General features: G+C 44.1%; 1 protein-coding gene across 5 annotated transcripts in view; it reads left to right on the forward strand.

Annotated features, from left to right (window-relative positions):
* Adamtsl3 (ADAMTS like 3) overlaps window positions 1-20548 on the forward strand; it is a 336164-nt gene that overhangs the window by 147003 nt on the left and 168613 nt on the right. For all 5 annotated transcript variants that reach the window (XM_045145013.1, XM_045145012.1, XM_045145015.1 and 2 more), the window contains exon 7: window positions 5312-5438. In XM_045145013.1, coding sequence (XP_045000948.1) covers window positions 5312-5438 — 127 coding nt within the window. The remainder of the gene's footprint in view (window positions 1-5311; window positions 5439-20548) is intronic.

The raw sequence follows: 20548 nt of genomic DNA on the forward strand, positions 1-20548 counted from the left end.
AGACAGTTTACCCTAGGTGGTCTGCAAGAGGGAGTCTGAGTGTCTAGGTGACCTTGACTTGATCTTTGTCAGGTTTTCCAGATTCTTTGTTAAAACCACAAGAAAGGTCAGGGGTGGAGAAATGGCTTAGTGGTTAAGGTACTTACCTGTGAAACCAAAGGACCCAGGTTTGATTTCCCAGGGCCCACATAAGCCAGATGCACAAGGTGGCGCTTGCATCTGGAATTTGTTTTCAGCCACTGGAGCCCCTGGCACACCCATTCTCCCCCCTTCCAGTCTCTCTCTGTCTATCTATATCTCTCTGTATCTGCATCTCTCTTGCGCTCTCAAATAAGTAATAAAAAGAAAGAAAGATGGGGCTGGAGAAATGGCTTAGTGATAAGACGTTTGTCTGCAAAGCCAAAAGACCCAGGTTCAATTGATTCACCAGGACCCACGTAAGCCAGATGCACAAGGGGCACATGCATCTGGCGTTCATTTGCAGTGGCTAGAGGCTCTGGCATGCCCATTCTCTCTGTGTCTGCCTCTCTTCTCTTCTCTCCTCTTCTCTCTATCCTTGCAAATAAATAAATAAAATTAAAAACATAGAGAATAAAGAAAAAACATTAACTGTGGAGACAGGTTACTGCCATCAAAGGTGCCTGTCTTACTTAACAGCTAATGATACTTTTTGTGCAGTTATTTTTCAGAAAGCTGAATGTGATTCTGGTGTAGAACATTCAATACACTAGGTGAATTACATATAGATAGCTCAGTATAGATTCAGACTCAAATGTTGACATACAAACATGTACATATGCACACACACGTTGCCCTGGAGAGAAACTGCTCAGGTCCAGGCACAGTGAGTGATGGAAGTGATGGTGATTTGGAGAATCATGCTCATGCTATCACTGTGAAGGAAACAAGGGAATATCAGCATGTCAATGGTCTTATTTTATTTGTCATTTGGTGGTGTTTTGTTTTTTGTCAAGAGAAGCCAGATATTTGGATTTTGATATGAAACTTTCAATTATTCAAAAAAATTATCTTTCTGTCACAAGTGTTTTATGTAAAAATGATTAAATTGTACCCTGTGGTTTATATACTAGGTTTTCCTACAGAAACCAACAATCCCCAAAGCCTAGTGGCTGAAAACAATTAAAGGCTGCTTCTTGCTAATGCTGTTGCCCAACATAGGTCATCAGAAGCCTCTGCTCCTGGGATGTGGAAGAAACCCAGGCCAAGGGAGGTTTCAGTTGAGCACACTTTTTACATAGCTTCAATGGAAAGAAAGAGACCATGAAAGTCTCATGCTGAACCTTAAACCTTACATAAGTGACCTGGATCAATTGGGTTCATATTTCATTGACCAAAGATAGCTAGTGACTATAGGTGAGTTCTAATGGGAGTTAAGAAAATACAATCCTTGTGTGGGCTGAGAGGAGAACAAAATATTTGTGAATATTCTTTTTGTTTTTTTATTTCTCAAGGTAGGGTCTCACTCTAGCCCAGGCTAACCTGGAACTCACTATGTAGACTCAGGGTGGCTTTGTACTCACAGTGATCCTCCTACCTCTGCCTCTCGAGTGCTGGGATTAAAGGCATGCATCACTAGACCCTGCCTATATATGAATATTCTTATGACTACCATAACTCCATAAATTTTGATTTTTAAGCCAGAAATCTTAGAATTTCCTCTAATGTAGAATCCAACTTTCAGAGATCTCAAACAAAAGTTCATTCAAAAACCTTGGTTGTTGAAGGATTAATTTTGATTTATCTGGAAAATTCACATTTTACCTAATTTGGATTTATGGCACTTACTTAAACTCTATCTGTAGTAACTATGAAATATTCTTTGCTGAAGCTATGTTTATAGATGAATATATCTTCCAAAAAGCACTGCTCATATATTTAAAAATGTGTTTATACTACCACCATCTTATAACTTTTAACTTGTCTCATCAACTATATTATAAGATAAAAATCTTGTCTTGTTTATTTATTCTTGTAGTGTTTAGAATTATAGAAAATGATTATTTGCTTGATGCTAATACATTTGATATATTTATCAGTTAGCAGTTTATAAATCACTATAATTAGATACCTTGTCACAGAAGTTGAAAACACTTCGGATAATATTTTAAAAGTTGCTTCTTAACCACAATTGAGGGCTATGAAAGCCAAACTTCAGTCTTCCCTCAATTTCAAGGGCTTATATTTTCTGGCTTATACTTGATGAATCACAAGGCAATCATACATTTTCAGATATCATTCTCCTGTGATATATTTTCACATGCTTTATTTGGCTGTAAGATTTGGATGAATTTTAACTTTAAAAAATTATGAAGCAAATACAAGTGATCAGGGAGGAATTCCGTTGCTCAAGAATTTGCAAGGTTCTAAACAGTTTTCAAAACAAGCCAATCCTTGTTCCTCAGCCCACACCCTTCCTGGATGATGAGAGAGAGAGGTGGGGGGGGGGAAGTGAACTCAATTCTCATTCTCATGAAATGCAAAGTGCTCAGGGACAGTGACATGTGAGGACAGAGCTTGGCCCAGGAAGAATGTGTCTTTAATTTCATGGCATAATTATTCCCTTTGGAGAAAGTTGCATGAACACAAGTTACTCAGTGGTCAAATCCCAACCATGTAAGTATGTTTCCAGGATCAATCAGTCTTAAGCTATTCCACATGTACTTGTAAATATTCATATAGAGCCTTATCCTATGTAGGGATCTTGGCTGTCTGTCTGTGGAGCAGAGGTAGAATAAAGCAGGATATAGTGTTGAGATGCTGGCATTAGATGATCTGGATTTAAACTGTCATTGATACCATATGCTAGCCATGCCATGCGGGCAAGTCATCTAGCCTCAGTAAGATTGAGGGCCCTTATTTGCAAAATGAGGAGATAAAAGAGCTCACCTGTATCATACAACTATTACGAAGAAAGAAATGAAATACTATGGGCAACATTTATGGCATAATGCCAAGCACATGGTGTGCGTTCGGTAAAAAAATATTTATTACAATCTTTAAAGTCATGTAATCCTACTGAAAGAATCACAAAAGTCATTGGATCCAGCTACTCATACAATAGTTTATTATTTTCTATAGTTTTCCCACCAAAAAAAAAAACCTTTGGGTTTTCAGACTTTTTATATTGTACTAAATTATACTTAACCTAGTGCCTCTCAGCATCTACAGAACAAATGTAGACCCTTTGTTCCTGACAGCCCTGTGTGAGTTTGAAAACGTCTTAGCACACAGACTATCCCCTAAACTTCCTTGGAACTGTTCCTCCTCTCCCTGAAACATTCATTTCATCTTTCTCCTTCCCTTCAACACCAAAATTCTGTAAAGAAATGTCTCTAGATGTGGCCTGAACTTCTTCCAGTTTTATTTTCTCGTCAGCACCTGGGGCATAGAGCTATTTGGCAGCTCCACCACCCACAGCATGGGCTCTTCCCCACGTCAAACAGAGTGAAAAACAAAGAAATAATAAAATTGACCCACTTCCTGAATTCTTTATAACGATGCAGTCACCCAGGTTTCATGTGTATTTTCTCGTTTAATCCTCTTCAGACCCTTTGTGAGGTACACGTTAGCACTCTTACCTCTGTTTTACTGTTGAAGAAATTGAGTCGGAATTGCTCAGCATTCTGCCCTTTGAAAGATAGGGGTGAGTCATATCTGAATATGCCCATGTGCCTCCAAAGTTCCCACACTAAACATTAGATTTATAAATAAAGTTGGACAACTATGGGAGGTAGAAATAAATCATCAGCTCTTTCTGCCATCTTTCCATGCGGCCATCATGGTGTGTGTGAATGTCCTGGCAGATGCTCTCAAGAGCGTCAACAATGCTGCCAAAAGAGGTGAACACCAGGTCCTTTTTAAGCCATGCTCCAAAACCCTTGACCGGTTTCTAATGGTGAGTGTGAAGCATGGTTACATTAGTGAGTTTGAAAACGTCAGTGATCACACAGCTAGGAAGATTGTTGTGAACCTCACAGACAGGTTAAACAAGTGTGCAGTGATCAGTCCCAGATTTGACGTACAACTCAAAGACTTAGAAAAAATGTCAGAATAGCTTGCTCCTATCCTGTTAGTTGGGCCTCGTGGTACTGACCACCTCAGCTGGCATCATGGACAAAAACCCCGGAGGGAGAATTCTGGGATTCTTTTTCTAGGGGTGTAAAGAAAACATACATATGAATAAAATGCCTCAGTGGACTCCAAAAAATAGAAAGAAATCATCAGATCAATTAATATTATTGGATACACATTATGTGAAAGACTTATTTGTAAAATAAACCACTTTCCATGTAAGGAAGATTTCAAGCTAGCAATACACACAGATATAAGCAACTCGGTAGACAAAAAGATGACTCTATAATGTGGATAAAATTATATAAAGGTGGAACTATAAGTGTAGGTATTGATAACAGTTTTTTTAAAGTAGATGTGGATGTAAAGATGCAGAATGTGATGGATACATGGATGTAGGCGATGGTGCATGCAGGTGGGGTGGGCCAGAAGGATGCATAGCAGATGCAGGAGGAAATGAGAGGCTGGAAAAAAAGTAGGGATAGAGAGCAAAGGGGTAGGGAGAGGAGCTAGGGATGTAGTTGGTAGAGTGTTCATTTAGCATGCATGAGGTCCTGGGTTCAACCCCCAGCGTGGCATGAGCCCAGTGTGACGTTGCCTCCTGCAGTTGCAGCCGGGGAAAGTAGGAAGAGCAGAAATCTGTTCTGTACTGAGGTCATCCTCAAGTCCACGGGCCTGCCTGGGCTACAGAGACTCTGTCTCAATATAGGGTAGAGGGGGGCCCAGGTAAGCAGAAAGTGGAAGAAGAAATGCCATCTATAACTTTTATATGCAGGAAAAATATCTGAAGGTAATATAACTAAAAAGGAGTAAGGAGTGACCGTTTCAACCTTTCTTGTTTGGGCAGCCTTGCATAAGGATCAAGCAAATGATACTAGATGCGAAGATCTTTCTATTTTATTTATTTATTCATTTATTTAAGAGCAACACACACACACAGAGAGAGAGAGAGAGAATGGGCACACCAGGGCCTCCAGCCACTGCAAATGAACTCCAGATACATGCACTACCTTGTGCATCTGGCTTATGTGGGTACTGAAGAACTGAGCCTCGACCCTGGGATCCTTAGGCTTCACAGGCAAGTGCTTAGCTGCTAAGCCATCTCTCCAGCTTCGAAGATCTCCTGTCATTCAGGTTTATAAAGCTCATAAAGACAGCCCAGGAATCTAAGCAGGATAACATCGTAAGCAAGGTACCTGACCCTCTCTTTCTTGTGCAGGCTGTGGGGTGTGACCGGCAGCTGGGCAGTAAGGCCAAGGAAGACAACTGTGGAGTCTGCGCAGGCGACGGCTCCACCTGCAGGCTGGTGCGGGGTCAGGCCAAGTCACACGTGTCTCCTGACCAAAGTAGGTCTCGAAACACAATTCTATGTTACCGTAAAGCAAGACGGGCTTTGGAATGTTACCTGAATAACATATTCCTACTGCTAAGCTTCTCTGATTGGAAATAACTTTGACCAGTTTTCTGGAAGGAAATTTCTTTCAAAAAAATGTGTACAAAATTTTTGTTCCCATTATCTTTTTTAAAGGCTCCTTAGGTCTTTTGAACCTTTACCAATACAAAGTGTTATCATTTTTAAACTATTTGGTGGTAAACTTTTAAACAGCTTAAAAGTATCTCTCAGGTAAACTGTGAGGCAATAATTCCTCTGTATTTCCTTCCTGTGATGTCTCAAGTGGTAGAAAATGCCATAGTGTTTATTGCCTATATGCTTTTCGATTTCAATAACCTATTAGAGCAATTTATCCATCTATAATGTTTTTACTAAGAGCATTCTTTGTGTGGCTATGTTATGTGTTGGTACCATCTTTTCCCTCCTCTCTGACCCTATTCCACTGAGGGCCCTCCTCAGTGGGGTTCCTGGTCTTCCCCATGCGGTTGTGGATTATACATGGTGAGAGCAGCAGCCAGTATTGGGGGGAGGCAATGCCTCTGGGCATGATTATGGTGGCTCTTATAATCTTTCTGCCCACTCTTCTGCAAAGTTCCTGAGCCTTGGTAGTTGGAAACCCTTTAATATATCATGAATGTTACTCCTGTATCTGTCATACCTATTTCAAATGTGATTTTCAGTTTGCCTTTGACTTTCATTTTTATAAAACCAATTTTTCTATGTTACATTTATGAAGAAGTTTTTTTTTTTTTTTTTCTCATTTCAGTCCTATCTGCCTTAGTTTAAATCCCTTAATTCCAGAGGGCAACCCTATGTGTTCAAGACCAAGTAGTCAATATTTTGGGTTTTACGCAGCATATAGTCTTTGTTCCCAACTACTCAGAACCACCACTGACAAGCAAAAGCACTCACGAACAAATGAGCATGGCTGTGTTCCAGTAAAATTTCATTTTAAAATATAAGCTGCAGGCTGAATTTGGCCTTAAGGTTGTGTCCCCTGCCTTGCAGGGGTGCACATTTTCTGCCAATACTTTTATAGTTTTGTTTTTTACCTTTAAGTCTTATGTTTATCTGAATTTGCTGATGTATCTTATAAAGTTGGATACTATTTATTTCTCAGTTGGAAAGAACATTATATAGGAAGGGAAAAAGGAAGGAGAGGAGGGAAGATCTTCCAAGCAGAAGAAACACTTAGTTCATGCATAGTATTGCTGGGCTCCTCCCTGGCGGGCAGGTAGTGCTGAGGAGGGACCAGGCCAGCTGGTTCCCCCAAGGGGTTGAGGAGAAGGGTGGACGAGTCAGATGACTCAAAATCTCTCCTATTCACTGGAGAAAAACCACACTGAGTTGGGAGTCTTGTGGAAGCAGGAACTCGCTTTATTGTTACAAGCAGTTGCCTATAAGATGTTGGGGACGAAGGCGGGGATTTTAGGATGGGGAGAAAGGTAAGAGCCAATAGTAAATTGTGACTATTGAAATGATAATTCCAACTCCTGCGCAGAAGTAGCAGGCCAGAAGCCATTAGGTGTCTTGTTGAGTCCGAGGCAGATCACCACACTTTACCTAGGCTCAGGGAGTTCCACTAGGCCTCACACCCGGGCCTTTCAGGGCCCAACATAGTATGACACTAGAGAAAGTCCTAGAATTTTATTCTTGTTAGTTTTGTTTTGTTTTTTTAACTGTTCTCTTTATTTATGAGAGAGAAAAGAAGCAGAGAGAATGGGAGTTCTAGGGCCTCCAATCAATGCAAATGAACTCCAGATGCATGCATCACCTTGTGCATCTGCCTTATGTGGGTACTGGGGAATCAAACCTAGGTCCTTAGGCTTTGCAGTCAAGTGCCTTAACTGCTAAGCCATCTCTCCAGCCTGATGTTTCATGTCTTTTTTTTTTTTTTTTTTAGAGAGAAAAGATATCACTGTGTCGTTCCAGGGGACCTCTACTTTCTGTGGTTCCTTCTGAAGCCTCCTGAGAGCTGGGATTATAGGCACATGCACGTCCGACCAGCCTGGCTTTGTTGAGGTCCTGCTTATATGTTGCTCAGTTTTGAAAGCCCATTGGCTAGGGAGAAGGAAGACAGGATGACTTTGGGGAGTCCACTATAAAAGCTCCCATTGGTGTGCTTGGCATTTTAGGATGAGTGGAGTCAGTAAGTCCACTTGGGCAGTGGAGTGATGCAGATTTGCTGCTCACCTGTGTGGGGATGCTGAAAGCAGGGCGTTCCAACAAGAGGCTTCTTTTCAACACTCAAGGGTGCTTGAAGTAATGAGTCCTAGGTCTAAAGCAGCATAACAGGAGAGGTTGAGGACGGGACCATTCAGAAAGGAAAGTATGTAGGAGGAAGAATTACCAAATCAGACTTCATCAGTTGTTTGAGTAATAAAGGAAATGAATACTCAGGCTGGGATAAAGAAAATTCTTTCAGCTTGAGCAGCTGGTTAGGTGTATTTGCTATCCTTTGGAGAAAAAAAAGAGTTCATGAAAAAAAGACACATAGGAAGAGAAAGTGCTCACCTCCCTGGATTTTCCTTCTCTTAACAACGCAGGGCCTCATAGGAAGTCAATTATTTGGCACCCTTGTGATGTCTTCAAACAGCTGTTGAGTGTATTTTGTTTGTGGCAGGATAGTTGGTTTGAAACATCTCAGACCATGATGGCTAATGGCAAGTCACCCTTATCTGTGGTATTTTGTCATGCTTGTAAGTGCGTCACCCAAAGAGGGCATGCCACAGGTTATGTCCTGAGGAGTACTAAAGGTCAACTTATTTAGCCAGTGGAGAAGTGTCAGGTAATTCAGCTGTGAAGGAATGAAAAATATGAGTAGGTTCAATATGGAGCTTAGCAAGAACAGAGCCCCAGAAGCAACAGAACCAGAAATCTGAACAAGATGGCAGTGAGTAGCCATGATAAGTGCTCCTGTGAGGACAAATGGAACCCAGGACCACACATTTCTTTGTGGCAATTTGAGGATTATTTGTGCCATTCACAAGAGAATTTTCAATGAATTTTCAGGGTTAAAAACAGAAAGCTGATTGCAATGAGTTAATGAGGTGAGAAAAGGTGAGAGGGGATAAAGAAAGGGATTTTCCCAGAAGAGAGTGGACAGACCAGCGCTGTGACAAGAGCCAAGTAACCATATATGCTGAGCTGGAGAATATGGTGGAAAATCATATGTGTCCCATCCCACTGGCTCTGATCAACTGTTAAGAGGTAGAGTTGGCCACTAAGAGTAAGGACTGCTGGAGATTTGTGTTTGTTCCTGGGGGACGAAGGAGACGGAGCTCACTGATGGGAGTAAAAGGTAGAGGAGCAGCTGTGAGGGTTATGTGGAAACCATGATGTCACAGAGGGTTCAATCTAGGGACTTCATGAAGCACGAGGCTCTGAATGGTGATACATCGATGAGGAATGCAAATGCTGAAAATCATCGAAAGCCCAGCTTCTGAACTTTGGAGCTATGCGTATCCTCTGACAGGAGGCCTGGAGTGTGTTGCCGAGAGTGGGGAGGGTGCCGTACACTGTCCTGTGACATCATTCAGGATCCAGGCTCTTCTCTTCCCACATCCCAAGAGGGTGGCTTTTCTCTGTGTGGCTACAAAGTTGGACGGTTAGACAGCATGTACATATCCAAGGTAATAAGGAAGAAGATAATGGGAAAGGCATTTTTTTTTTCAATTCTGTGTCCTTCGTTCAGGAAGGGGTGTCCTCCCAGGGACTTCTGTCTGATTGACCAGAATTACCCCCATGTAACACAAGAAAGCCCATGGGAGAGAGCACAGGTGGGGGACATGACAGGCAGCTTGGTTCAGTGTGCTGGAAAGGTAAGGGCTGGCCTTACAAGGTTTGGAAATTTCATCAAAGAAGATCTCATCTTATTGAGTTTCCGGAGTGATCAAACCTATTATAATTGAGCCAGGGTAGTCCAGTGAAAATTCACTGTTTGGGGGAAACGTGGAGAGGAGACCCTGAGATGGAAAGGGCCGTGGGCCAGAGTGTTGTGTTGGCCTGTCTTCATAGTGCCTGACTCTGGGGGAGACCCTGCCTCTCCTCTGCCTCTTTCCCTCTCCCTTTCCCTCTCTCTAACCCGCCTGGCTCCCCGTTCTCCCCTCATTTACTGTCAGCTTTTGGATTATAGATCCTTTTGAGAATCTACTGAAACTTAAGTAGTACCTCCCCAGGAAAATGCATGTGTAGTCATAAGCTCCAAATTTGTCACTTCGTTTTCCCTTCTTTTTTGTGTGGTGGTTTTGGGCAGGGGAACTCTCGAAGTCCTTATGCCCATTTGGGACATTCCAGGTTAAGAAGCTCTGAAATGTGTCAGCTCTCTCTCTCTCTCTTTTTTAAATCAATTTCTGCTAAGAAAGGGAGCTGTAGTGCTCAGACAGGGTGAGTGACACACAGGGGCTGGCATCTCCTTGGGTCTAGGGCCACGTGCGAGATGCTAAGGCAGAAGGTGGAGAATTCCCACTTCCATATGAAAGCATGGTGTTTCATGCATTTGATTCTCATGATGGCCCCTTCCCGGTTGTCGTGGCTCTGAAACTGGCCAGCAGAGGCAGGCTTGGCTGGGGTTTCCCTTAGGCCATATGGAAGCACTTCCCTGTAATCATGCTTTGTGTGAAAGAAATGTGGGAAATAAAGCCATGGCGCCCCCTGAGTGTGCATCTCAGCAGCCTGCAGGGTCCACACAGCTCCTAAGTCCACACCTTGCCAAGCCATCATTCCAGCCTTCCCAGGGACTGTCCTTGAGTCAGGACATGGCAGTGAGATGCTATTGGCACAGCCGTTCACTGGATAAAATGCAGGAGGCTGCACACAGGATGTCATTTCCATCACACAGAGAGGCAGACACAAGGTAGAAGAGCCTGGAGCCAAAACCTTCGCTATGAGAAAAATCAGAAACGAATCCAGATATAACACACCAATTTCCTGTTCCGAGAGAAGAGGGGACCAGACCAACAACCAGCATAAGTAGCTTCGCATGTTGGAAAAGGGAACTGAAGGCCACTCAGATTTTTAAGAGAGAAAACTGGTGATCCTCACTGTACAGAATTTTTTTTAATGTAAAATACATAAATCAATCGGTCTGGAGAGATAGCTCAGTCAGTAAACTGCTTGTCTTGCAATAATGAGGACCTAAGTATGATCCCCAGAATTCATGATTCAAAATCTGGGCATGGGGCTGGAGTGATTGCTTAGCGGTTAAGGCTTTTGCCTGCGAAGCCTAAGAAAGCTGGTCCGAAATTTCCAGGTCCCACATATAGCCAGATGCAAAAGGTGACGCAAGCATGCAATGTCGCTCATGCACACAAGGGGGCGCACGCATCTGGAGTTCATTCACAGTGTCTGAAAAAGGCCCTGGCCTGCCCATCCTCTTTCTCTCTCTAAATAAGTAAATAAATACAGCCGGGCGTGGTGGCTCACCCTTGGAATCACGGTGCTGGGGAGGCAGAGGCAGGCAGAACCCTGGGGTTCCTTGGCCAGTCTAGCCTACTTGAGTTCTAGGCCAGTAGAGACCTCATTTCATGAAAGGTTGGCAGTGTCTGAGGAGCAATACCTGAGGTTGTTCTCTAGCACATACGTGTGCATGTGAACTTGCATACATATGCATCCTCTATACATGAAAACACACACACACACAGAAATTTTATCGAATAGTATTTTAATTGACCAATCCTAATTATACATATGTGTGGATTACAAGTGATGTTTCGATATAGGCGTACAATGTGGGGAAGAATCAATCAAGTTTAAGATAAGAACTTCAACAAAGAAGCAAACACATGTGTTTCGAGAGTCTCAACATGGCATTTCAGGGACTTAGATATACTTGTAAATTTGTCTGTTATTTTGATCTTATCCATGAAAGGGCAAAAGTTGCTTGGTGGCAACTAATCCTGCTGGGAAGCTGACAGCCAAGGCCCAGCGGCAACACCAGCTCCTGACTTGACTTGTGACACTGTCATATCCCCGCCGCACCTGTAGGTTCTTCTGACGCTGAATCCCAGGGTGGGTGGGCTGTGAGGTTTGAGGTTTCCTCCTCATGCACTGCTCACACTGCTAATTCGCTCTGATTGTCACTTCCAGAGTTAGCCTACAAATTCAGCTTAATCCATCTCAAGGGAGAGTGAGTCAGAAATTAAAGATTTACTAAAGGTGAACATTGTTTTTCTTCCTTCTTTCTTCATGCATCACCTTTTCTGTCTTTTCACGTTCCTATGGCAAGGTTCTGATTGATCATGCTCTCATACTCACTCTGGAACTCTGGCTGGTAATGGAAGATTCAAACCAAAGACACTGCTGTATCCAGCGGGATGTCTCCTTCCACTCAGTTCACCGGGAAGGCTGTGTGTCATGGAGCAAAAAGCTTGGGGCTAGAAATTGAGAGCCGGCATACCAGTGCTTGCCTGGCTTGTTTGCATGGTTTTGCCTGTCTATGAGCCTTCCACAGAGAGAGAAAAAGGAGAAAAATGACAAGTGGACCTTTGAGAAGAATAGAATGTAATAGAATAGAAGAATAGAATGTAATAGATCATTTTCCACAGTGAGACAGAAGAGACCATGGATGTCCTCTGTTGTGTGTCTTCACACTTACAGTAAGGTCCATAGTCATTCCAAAGCCTGGCATCTGGCCTCTATTACATTTGCTGTCATCTGTCCCTCATACACTAAGGTCCAATCACATTGATTTTGTAGATTTTTAAATATTTTTATTTTTATTTATTTATTTGAGAGAGAGAGAGAATGGGCATGCCAGGGCCTCTAGCTGCTGCAAACAAACTCCAGATGCTTGTACCACCTTGTGCATCTGGCTTTACATGGGTCTTGGAGAGTTGAACCTGAATCCTTTGGCTTTGTAGGCAAGTGCCTTGACCACTAAGCAATCTCTCCCACCTTGTCGAAGATTTTAGAATGCCAAGAATACTTTCTCCCGTGAGTCTTTGCACTGATCCATCCCTTGACCTGGAATATGCCTCCTCCTCTTAACATGACTGCCTGCTTCTCACCCTTGAGCTTAGGCCCCATTTCAGGCAGGCTTTCTTTGTCCAGTCCTCCTGAAGCCAGTTCTTATTTATTTATTTAACAGAGAAAGAGGGAGAGAGAGACAAATGGAGAGAGAGGGGGGAGAGAATGGGCTCACCAGGGCTTCCAGCCACTGCAAACGAACTCCAGACACATGAATCCTCTTGTGTATCTGGCTAACGTGGGTCCTGGGGAATCAAACCTGGGTCCTTTGGCTTTGCAGGCTAATGCCTTAACCGCTAAGCCATCTCTCCAGCCCTGGCTCTTCTTTATGTTTAGTTCCTTTGTAATCTTTATTGCAAAAGTAACTTCACCTTTTATTGGTTTAACTGGCCTCTCCCTTTAGCAAAGCTTTGCAAGGGCAGGCACTCTGTGTATTGTGTTGTCCATTTTATTCCTAGTGCTGGTCCAGTACCAAGCACATCCTAGGAGCTCAGTTAACATGGAGCGAATGAGTGAGCACATCTGGCCAGGCATGGTTCTGCTTCCCATTATGATTTCAGTGGGGCTGGGTAGTGTTGTGCAATAGGCCTGGCCTGGATGCCAAAAACTGTTATAATAGCCTGAGCTTGGCTAGTAGCAGTCTGCAATCATAGGCAAGACGTTCAACTGACTGGAGTCTTGGCTTTTTCAGTTGCATAGTAAGGGTGTTAGCATGGGCAAGCTCTGAGACGTCTTATAGCTCTGGAATCTTTTAAGTATAACTGTAGTTTACTCTTAAAAAAAATAGTCTCTCTCTCTCTCTCTCTCTCTCTCTCTCTCTCTCTGCCTCTTTCTGTCTCTCTATCTTTCACTCTCAAATAAATAAACCAAAATAAACCAACAAGAAGGGCTGGAGAGATGGCTTATTGGTTAAGCACTTGCTTGTGAAGCCTAAGGACCCTGGTTTGAGGCTCGATTCCCCAGGACCCATATTAGCCAGATGCACAAAGGGGTGCACATATCTGAAGTTCATTTGCAGTGGCTGGAGGCCGTGGCACGCCCATTCTCTCTCTCTCTTTATCTGTTGCCCTCAAATAAATAAATAAAAATAAACCAAAAAAAAAAAAAAAAACCAACAGCCCTTAGGATTGAATGGAGACTAGAAAAATGAGACCTAAGATCTTATATACTTTTTTTCCCCCAAAATCATTATGAAAAGACTTGACAGAGGTGGCATTAAGGGGCTCAGGAAAGTTGTATGTACCACAAAAGCAAGTTGGTGTGACGTCCCCTCCTACATCCTGTGAACTTCCCCCTTGGTTATCTTCGTACATACCATTGTGGTTACCTGTGGGCGAGAGGGTGTTTGTGTTATACTAACTCACTCCCTGACATGGGAGCTACTATGGCCCTTTCACACCTCATCTACCACCCTACTTGGCTTCTGGTGTGTCCCCAGTGAGAGGGTGTTGACCTGAACAGACAGAGCCCACATGAACCAACAACATCTCTACAGCAGCAATTCCCAAGGACACTGAGAGAAACCCAGCCTGTTGGTAGCCAAAGCCCACAATTCCAAAAGTCACATCCACCAACCAAATGAAAGTTAGTTAATAATAACAGTTGCCAGGGCAGTAAAGATGATGGTGATGATGATGATGGTGGTGGTCTCACTCTGCCAGTTGTATGCTTGTTTGGCATCAGGTACTGGGCAAGCTTTTTTTCTGGGTGATTTGATTTACTAAGATCACAAGCCTATCGGGTACATACAATTACATGTCCCCATTTGGTGTGAGTGGAGAAATTAAGCACTTTGTTCAAGGTCTCACAGCTCATAAGCAGCCACACGGCTTAACATCAGACCAAGCTATGCTCCAAGGAGAGCTGGACATTCCACAGGGTGGAATGTGAACCAAGATTTATAGTACTGGGGACAAAGTAGAGTGGAATCAAGGAGGGCTTCAGCCAACCCACGCCTATTTCTCCTTGGTGGAGCCCAGTTCCTTGAGTCCTTACTCAGCAGACAAGTCCCGATCATGTGGACAATCTTTGCTACCTTCTAATCCCCTAACCCTGCCCTGGAATTTCTGGGGGCAAGTCTGGGTAACTGTGTGTGTCACCAGCCTGCACAGCTGATTTGGATGTGCCACTGGTTAATCCTTTTCAGCCCCAACAAAGTCCCAAGGTAATGGACTATCTTAGTCCTGCCCGCCTCTCTGTTTCTTTTTTTTTAAAATTATTTATTTATTTATTTGAGAGCGACAGACACAGAGAGAAAGACAGAGGGAGAGAGAGAGAATGGGCGCGCCAGGGCTTCCAGCCTCTGCAAACGAACTCCAGACGCGTGCACCCCCTTGTGCATCTGGCTAACGTGGGACCTGGGGAATCGAGCCTCGAACTGGGGTCCTTAGGCTTCACAGGCAAGCACTTAACCGCTAAGCCATCTCTCCAGCCCTCTCTGTTTCTTAGATGCAGCACGTGGGGAAGGAAAGAGGCACAGTGGCATGCTCAGGAACATCGGGATAGAACTTTGCTATCAGAGTCGTGTATCCCAACCCTGTCCGCCGCCTGCTGTTAAAAGCGAGCTGTGGAAGAGAGCAGCAAATCTATCACATGGCTAGACACACGACTGGTTGTCTTGCTTTCTTCATGTAAGGACATTTTAATTTTAAGCCAGTAAATAAATATGCCTCCAGGTTCAGTGTGCATGCTTTTGCATTTATACAGGGCCCAAATCCGAAGGGCCTGTGTTTGCCGATTCAGCAGTCGTCAGGGAGGGGTGAAAGCATGAGTGGCTGAGGGAAGGGCGGAGGGAGAGGAGTCAGCTTGCAGCTCGCTGCGGTTCTGCTCACCAAGTCCAATCCCTTTGTATTCCTACTTAAAAATGCGATTCCCCTCCAGCTTTCCCTCTTCCTGCTTCTCCTCCTCCTCCCCCCCACATATTCCAGCTGTGCTGATCTCTATCAGCAGAAAGTCATCCTCCAGCTGCAGGCTCAGGATTTTCCTCTCGCCCATTCTGCTTGGCCACCCATCGCATCCACAGTGACAGTTGAACTTGAAGCTAATTTGTTTACTCCAGTTGTGAAAAGTTGAAGCTCCCATCCTACGAAGCAGAACAGAGGTGTTGTCGTTAGTCTAAATGATGCCAGGTGGCAATGGGCATATGAGGGCATTACCAAACACAGTTTTCTTTCAGTTGGCAAAATACTTCATATCTGTTATTTCCTTGTAAAGGCAAACATTATTTTTCTACAAGGTTCAATTATTATAGCACTAGTATTTACTAAATACCTTTCTTCCTCTCCCCCTTTTTTTAAAACAAAAATCTCATTTATTCCTTGGAAATAGTGTGTGTACACTTAGGTCAGAGAAAAAGGAATAAAGTGAAGGTTGAGAAAGTATCGTGAAAACTATTTGAGTGAAACTGCATTCAGTAAAAACAAATCCAACCAACATGAAAATAAAATCAAAACCCAAGAATAGAAAAGTGGAGATGTTGCTAACGTGAGTCACTGAAACACTTTTTTTGTGTGTTATCTTGGAATATACAGATATGGGTGTGTGTGTGTGTGTGTGTGTGTGTGTGTGTATATATATATATATATATATATACATATATACATATATATGTGTGTGTGTGTGTGTGTGTGTGTGTATGTATGGAGAGAGAGAGTTTGGTATGATTCTGTTGGGTTTACTAGTGAAAATAAACAACCTGATATAATCTGTCTAGGTTGAAACTGATAGTATTGATTAGTTAATATTGTGGGTACAATTTCCCATATGACATTTTTATGTTTGTTTGTTGTTTATTTGGAACTGACTCTCATGCAGCCAAAGGTGTCCTTGAATCCCTGATCCTTCTTCCTCTACTTCCCAAGTGCTAGGGCTATAGATGTGTGCCACCATGCAGGACTATAATCCAAAGTAGGAAACTAAACATAGAAAAACTTGAGGGGATGGCCTGAAGAGATGGCTCAGCCAGTGAGTTGCTTACCATGAATACATGAGGACCTGAGTTTGGATTCCTAGCATCCCATAAAAACCTGGCATGGTGGTGCACACCTGTTATCCAAACACTGAAGAGGCACAGACAGGGAGTCGCTAGTGTAGCCAAATTCATGAGCTCCAGATTCAGCGAGAAACAGTCTCCAAAAAAAAATGGCATAGGGCTGGAGAGATGGCTTAGCGGTTAAGCGCTTGCCTGTGAAGCCTAAGGACCCCGGTTCAAGGCTCGGTTCCCCAGGTCCCACGTTAGCCAGATGCACAAGGGGGCGCACGCGTCTGGAGTTCGTTAGCAGAGGCTGGAAGCCCTGGCGCGCCCATTCTCTCTCTCTCCCTCTATCTGTCTTTCTCTCTGTGTCTGTTGCTCTCAAATAAATAAATAAATAATTTAAAAAAAAATGGCATAAAGTGGGCATGGTGGTGCACGCCTTTAATCCCAGCACTCGAGAGGCAGAGGGAGGAGAATCATTATGAGTTTGCGGCCAACATGAGAGTACATAGTGAATCTGAGCTAGAGTAAGACCCTTCTCAAAAAACCAAAAAAAAAAAAAAAAAAAAAAAAGTTGGAACATGATTAAGAAAGATACCCTACCTCAATGTACAACCTCCACATGCATGTGTACACATATGCATGCATATATACTCACAAATACACATATACTCACACACATAAGCATACACACATGCATGCACAACACACACACACACACACACACAAATACATATTTTTTGAAGTAACAAGAAGACCTGGAAGATGGCGCTATGAATAGCAATATCAAGGATCACAATGAGAGGATTTGAAAAACTGTCCAGCATGAACCGCTTGCCGCCACCACCACTACCGACAGATCCAGATGTTCCCAGATGTGGGCCTCTTATCACCAACACGACAGAAGTGGTGTGGGACACGACAGAAGCCTCTCCTCCCTCAGGCATGCTTTAACCACTGGGCTCAGAAGCCCTGGCACACAGGCGATCTCACGGCAGCCTTGCGCGGGCCTCCAGCAGCATCTGCCCTTTAGGGACGGGAGGTTGCCAAGGCCTACGATAGCCTGTTCCTGCAGTTCTTACACTTGCCCTTCCCTCAGCGTGGTGTCCAGTTCCAAGATAGCTCTAGAACTAGGGACAGCTTGCCAGGAGGCCTAGAAGCAGCCTGTTGAAACAGGCAAGATAAAGAAAATTCAGGTAGCAGGGCGTAGACCAGCACTAGCAACCTGTCAGGTGAAAAGAAGCAAAGATAAATACGCGATCTAAAATCAATGATCTAAGAAGTCGCATCCCGTTGCACATGTTCTATCTGTCAATCAAACCTCAGCGGGATGGCTTGGATCTTAAATGTCTAACAAAGGCACATGTGCTCAAGGTTTGATCTCCAGGCTGGGATGCTATTGAGTGGGTGATAGTGGAGCCCTTAGGGGGTGGGGCCAGGTAGTAAGAAGTCAGGTCATTGTTGCAGTTGCCTTGTCATTGCTGGGGCAAGTAACTGGTCAGAACCAGCTTATGGGAGGAAAGGGTTTATTTCAGGCTTACAGATTCCAGGGAAAGCGTCATCATGGCGGAAGAACCTGGCTGTCTTCATACAGCCACAGCCACAGCAGAGAGGCAGAACGAGCAGCCAGAATCAAAGCTGGCTCTACACACCTAGAAGTCTGAGCTCAGGACCTTCGGCTCCCCGTGATCTACCTCCTCCAGCTGTGCTCTGACTGCTGAATACTTACATAGAGAGCTTCATTTTGATCAAAAAGTGCCTCAGGCTGTAAGGAACACACATTCACATTCAAACCACCACAGTCATGGATCCCAACTTTTTTTTTGTGGTTTTCGTTTTTTGATTTTCAAGGTAGGGTTTCTCTCTAGTCCAGGCTGACCTGGAATTCACTATGGAGTCTCAGGGTGGCCTCGAGCTCACAACAATCCTCCTATCTCTGCCTCCTGAGTGCTGGGATTAAAGGCATGCGCCACCATGCCTGGCCCAACTTTTTTTTTTTTTAAATGATTTATTTATTTATTTGAGAGCGACAGACACAGAGAGAAAGACAGATAGAGGGAGAGAGAGAATGGGCGCGCCAGGGCTTCCAGCCACTGCAAACGAACTCCAGACGCGTGCGCCCCCTTGTGCATCTGGCTAACGTGGGACCTGGGGAACCGAGCCTTGAACCGGGGTCCTTAGGCTTCACAGGCAAGCGCTTAACCACTAAGCCATCTCTCCAGCCCAGGCCCAACTTTTTAAAAAATATATTTTATTTATTCATTTATTTGAGAGAGAGAAAGAGGCAGGGGGAATGGGTGTGCCAGGGCCTCCAGCCACTACAAACAAACTCCAGATACATGTGTCCCCTTGTGCATCTGGCTTACGTGGGTCCTAGAGAATCAAACAGGAATCCTTTAGCTTTGGCAGGCAAATGCCTTAACCATTAAACCACCTCTCCAGCCCCCCCCCCCAACTTTTTATCTTTTTGAGAAAGAATGTCACCATGTAGTCTGGGCTAGCCTCAAACTCACTAGTCACTATGTAGCTCAGACTGGCCTAGTATTGACATTATGGGCATATGCCACCCTACCTAGCACTGGGACCTGATCTTGAGAAGGATTTTGAGACCCTGAAATGCCTGCTTTCCAGTTGCCATGGAGTGATCAGTTATATTTCACTATCCACTTCTCAGCATGGCGTTCTCCCTCACCACAGTCCCGAAGCAACCGGGTTCAGTGATCACAGACTGGAAACCCTGAAACCATGAGCCAAAGTAACTCTCTGTAAACTGACAGAAAGCTAACGTACTTCGGTACATAAGAAAAACTGAAAGACATGAGAATGCTGTTAGAGACTTTAGCATACTTGCAACAATAAAAATTACATGTAGACTCTGTAATTGTGACATTGACAGGTATGTATTGAACACTGATATTGAGGGAAATGTACTTTATTTATGGAAATTTTATTACAAGAACTGATTAAAAAGCTAGGCCTGGGAGCACAGTCCTAGAGTCTTCAGCACTTGGAGGCTGAGGCCTGAGGATTGCAAGCCCTAGGTCTGTGACACAGAGTGAGATTGAAACCAGCTTGTGCACCTTAATGAGACCCTAAAATAAAAAGCAAAAAGGGCCTGCGGGTTTAGCTTAGTAGCAGAGCACTTTCCAGTATGCAGAAGGCCCTAGGTTTAATTCTTAGTACAAAAATAAAAGAATGAAAAGTAAATAAATAAAAAGTGATTATATGTTAGGCTCCAAAGAGGATTGAAAACAGTCCCAATAAAAACAGAAACCACTAGAAGAGACCTCGCCTTGCAGCTGCGCCCATCCACGCCTTCTCCCTCCCGTTACAGCTCCCTTGCTTTCCAGCTTTAATTAATCCCTGCATCCGGGCCCTGCACTCTGCTGCTCTGCTTCCTCGGAGATCTCACTCCACCCATCAAGCCCTTCTTCTTTCTCTTCTCTCCCCCATCAGGGCTGTCCATGATCAGGGCTCTCCCATCTCAAATGAAAGTATAATCTTTAAAACTGTGTGTATGTGCCTAAGTCTAATTGTGCACGTGTACAGTGATGTGAGTAGATAAAACACGTGAAAAGCATTTTCTCCCTATGTGTCTTTTTAACATACCCCATCTCCAGCCCCTGCCCAGCTCTTTCACTTCCCTCCGCTGCCAAGCTTTAGAGAGACTGTTGACACAGGCTGCCTCTACTTGTTCATCCTTGTTCATGCCTCAGCATCAGAGCCTGCTACTTACTCGGCATGGAAGCTGCTTTTCCAAAGCTCATGAACAATCTCTTTCCTGCTCCACCCAAAGGTACTTTGAGGCTCTCTTCTGTGGGGCACTTGAGACTTCCGGCCCTTTGCTCCCTCCTAAAACCCTCTGTCTCACCAGGGTTTGCGCTTGGGACTGTTGAGAGCTTGATCTGTGCTGCTCCCTACAGGTCAGAGAGGACAAAAGGATGTGTCTGCATCATGCCTCCTCCCCTGCCCTGGGCCACCTTGAATTTTCCCTCGCCCTGGGCCACTGCAACACGGTATCCTGGTGGGGGGGGGGGGCACCCTCTGGTTCCACCCTAGACTTCTGGGGCAGGATCCCTGTGGGTGGCAGGCATCTGGGCTTTAGCATGTTTCCCAGGTGATTC

Source organism: Jaculus jaculus, chromosome 3 (assembly GCF_020740685.1).
Source record: "Jaculus jaculus isolate mJacJac1 chromosome 3, mJacJac1.mat.Y.cur, whole genome shotgun sequence".
Lineage (NCBI taxonomy): Eukaryota > Metazoa > Chordata > Mammalia > Rodentia > Dipodidae > Jaculus > Jaculus jaculus.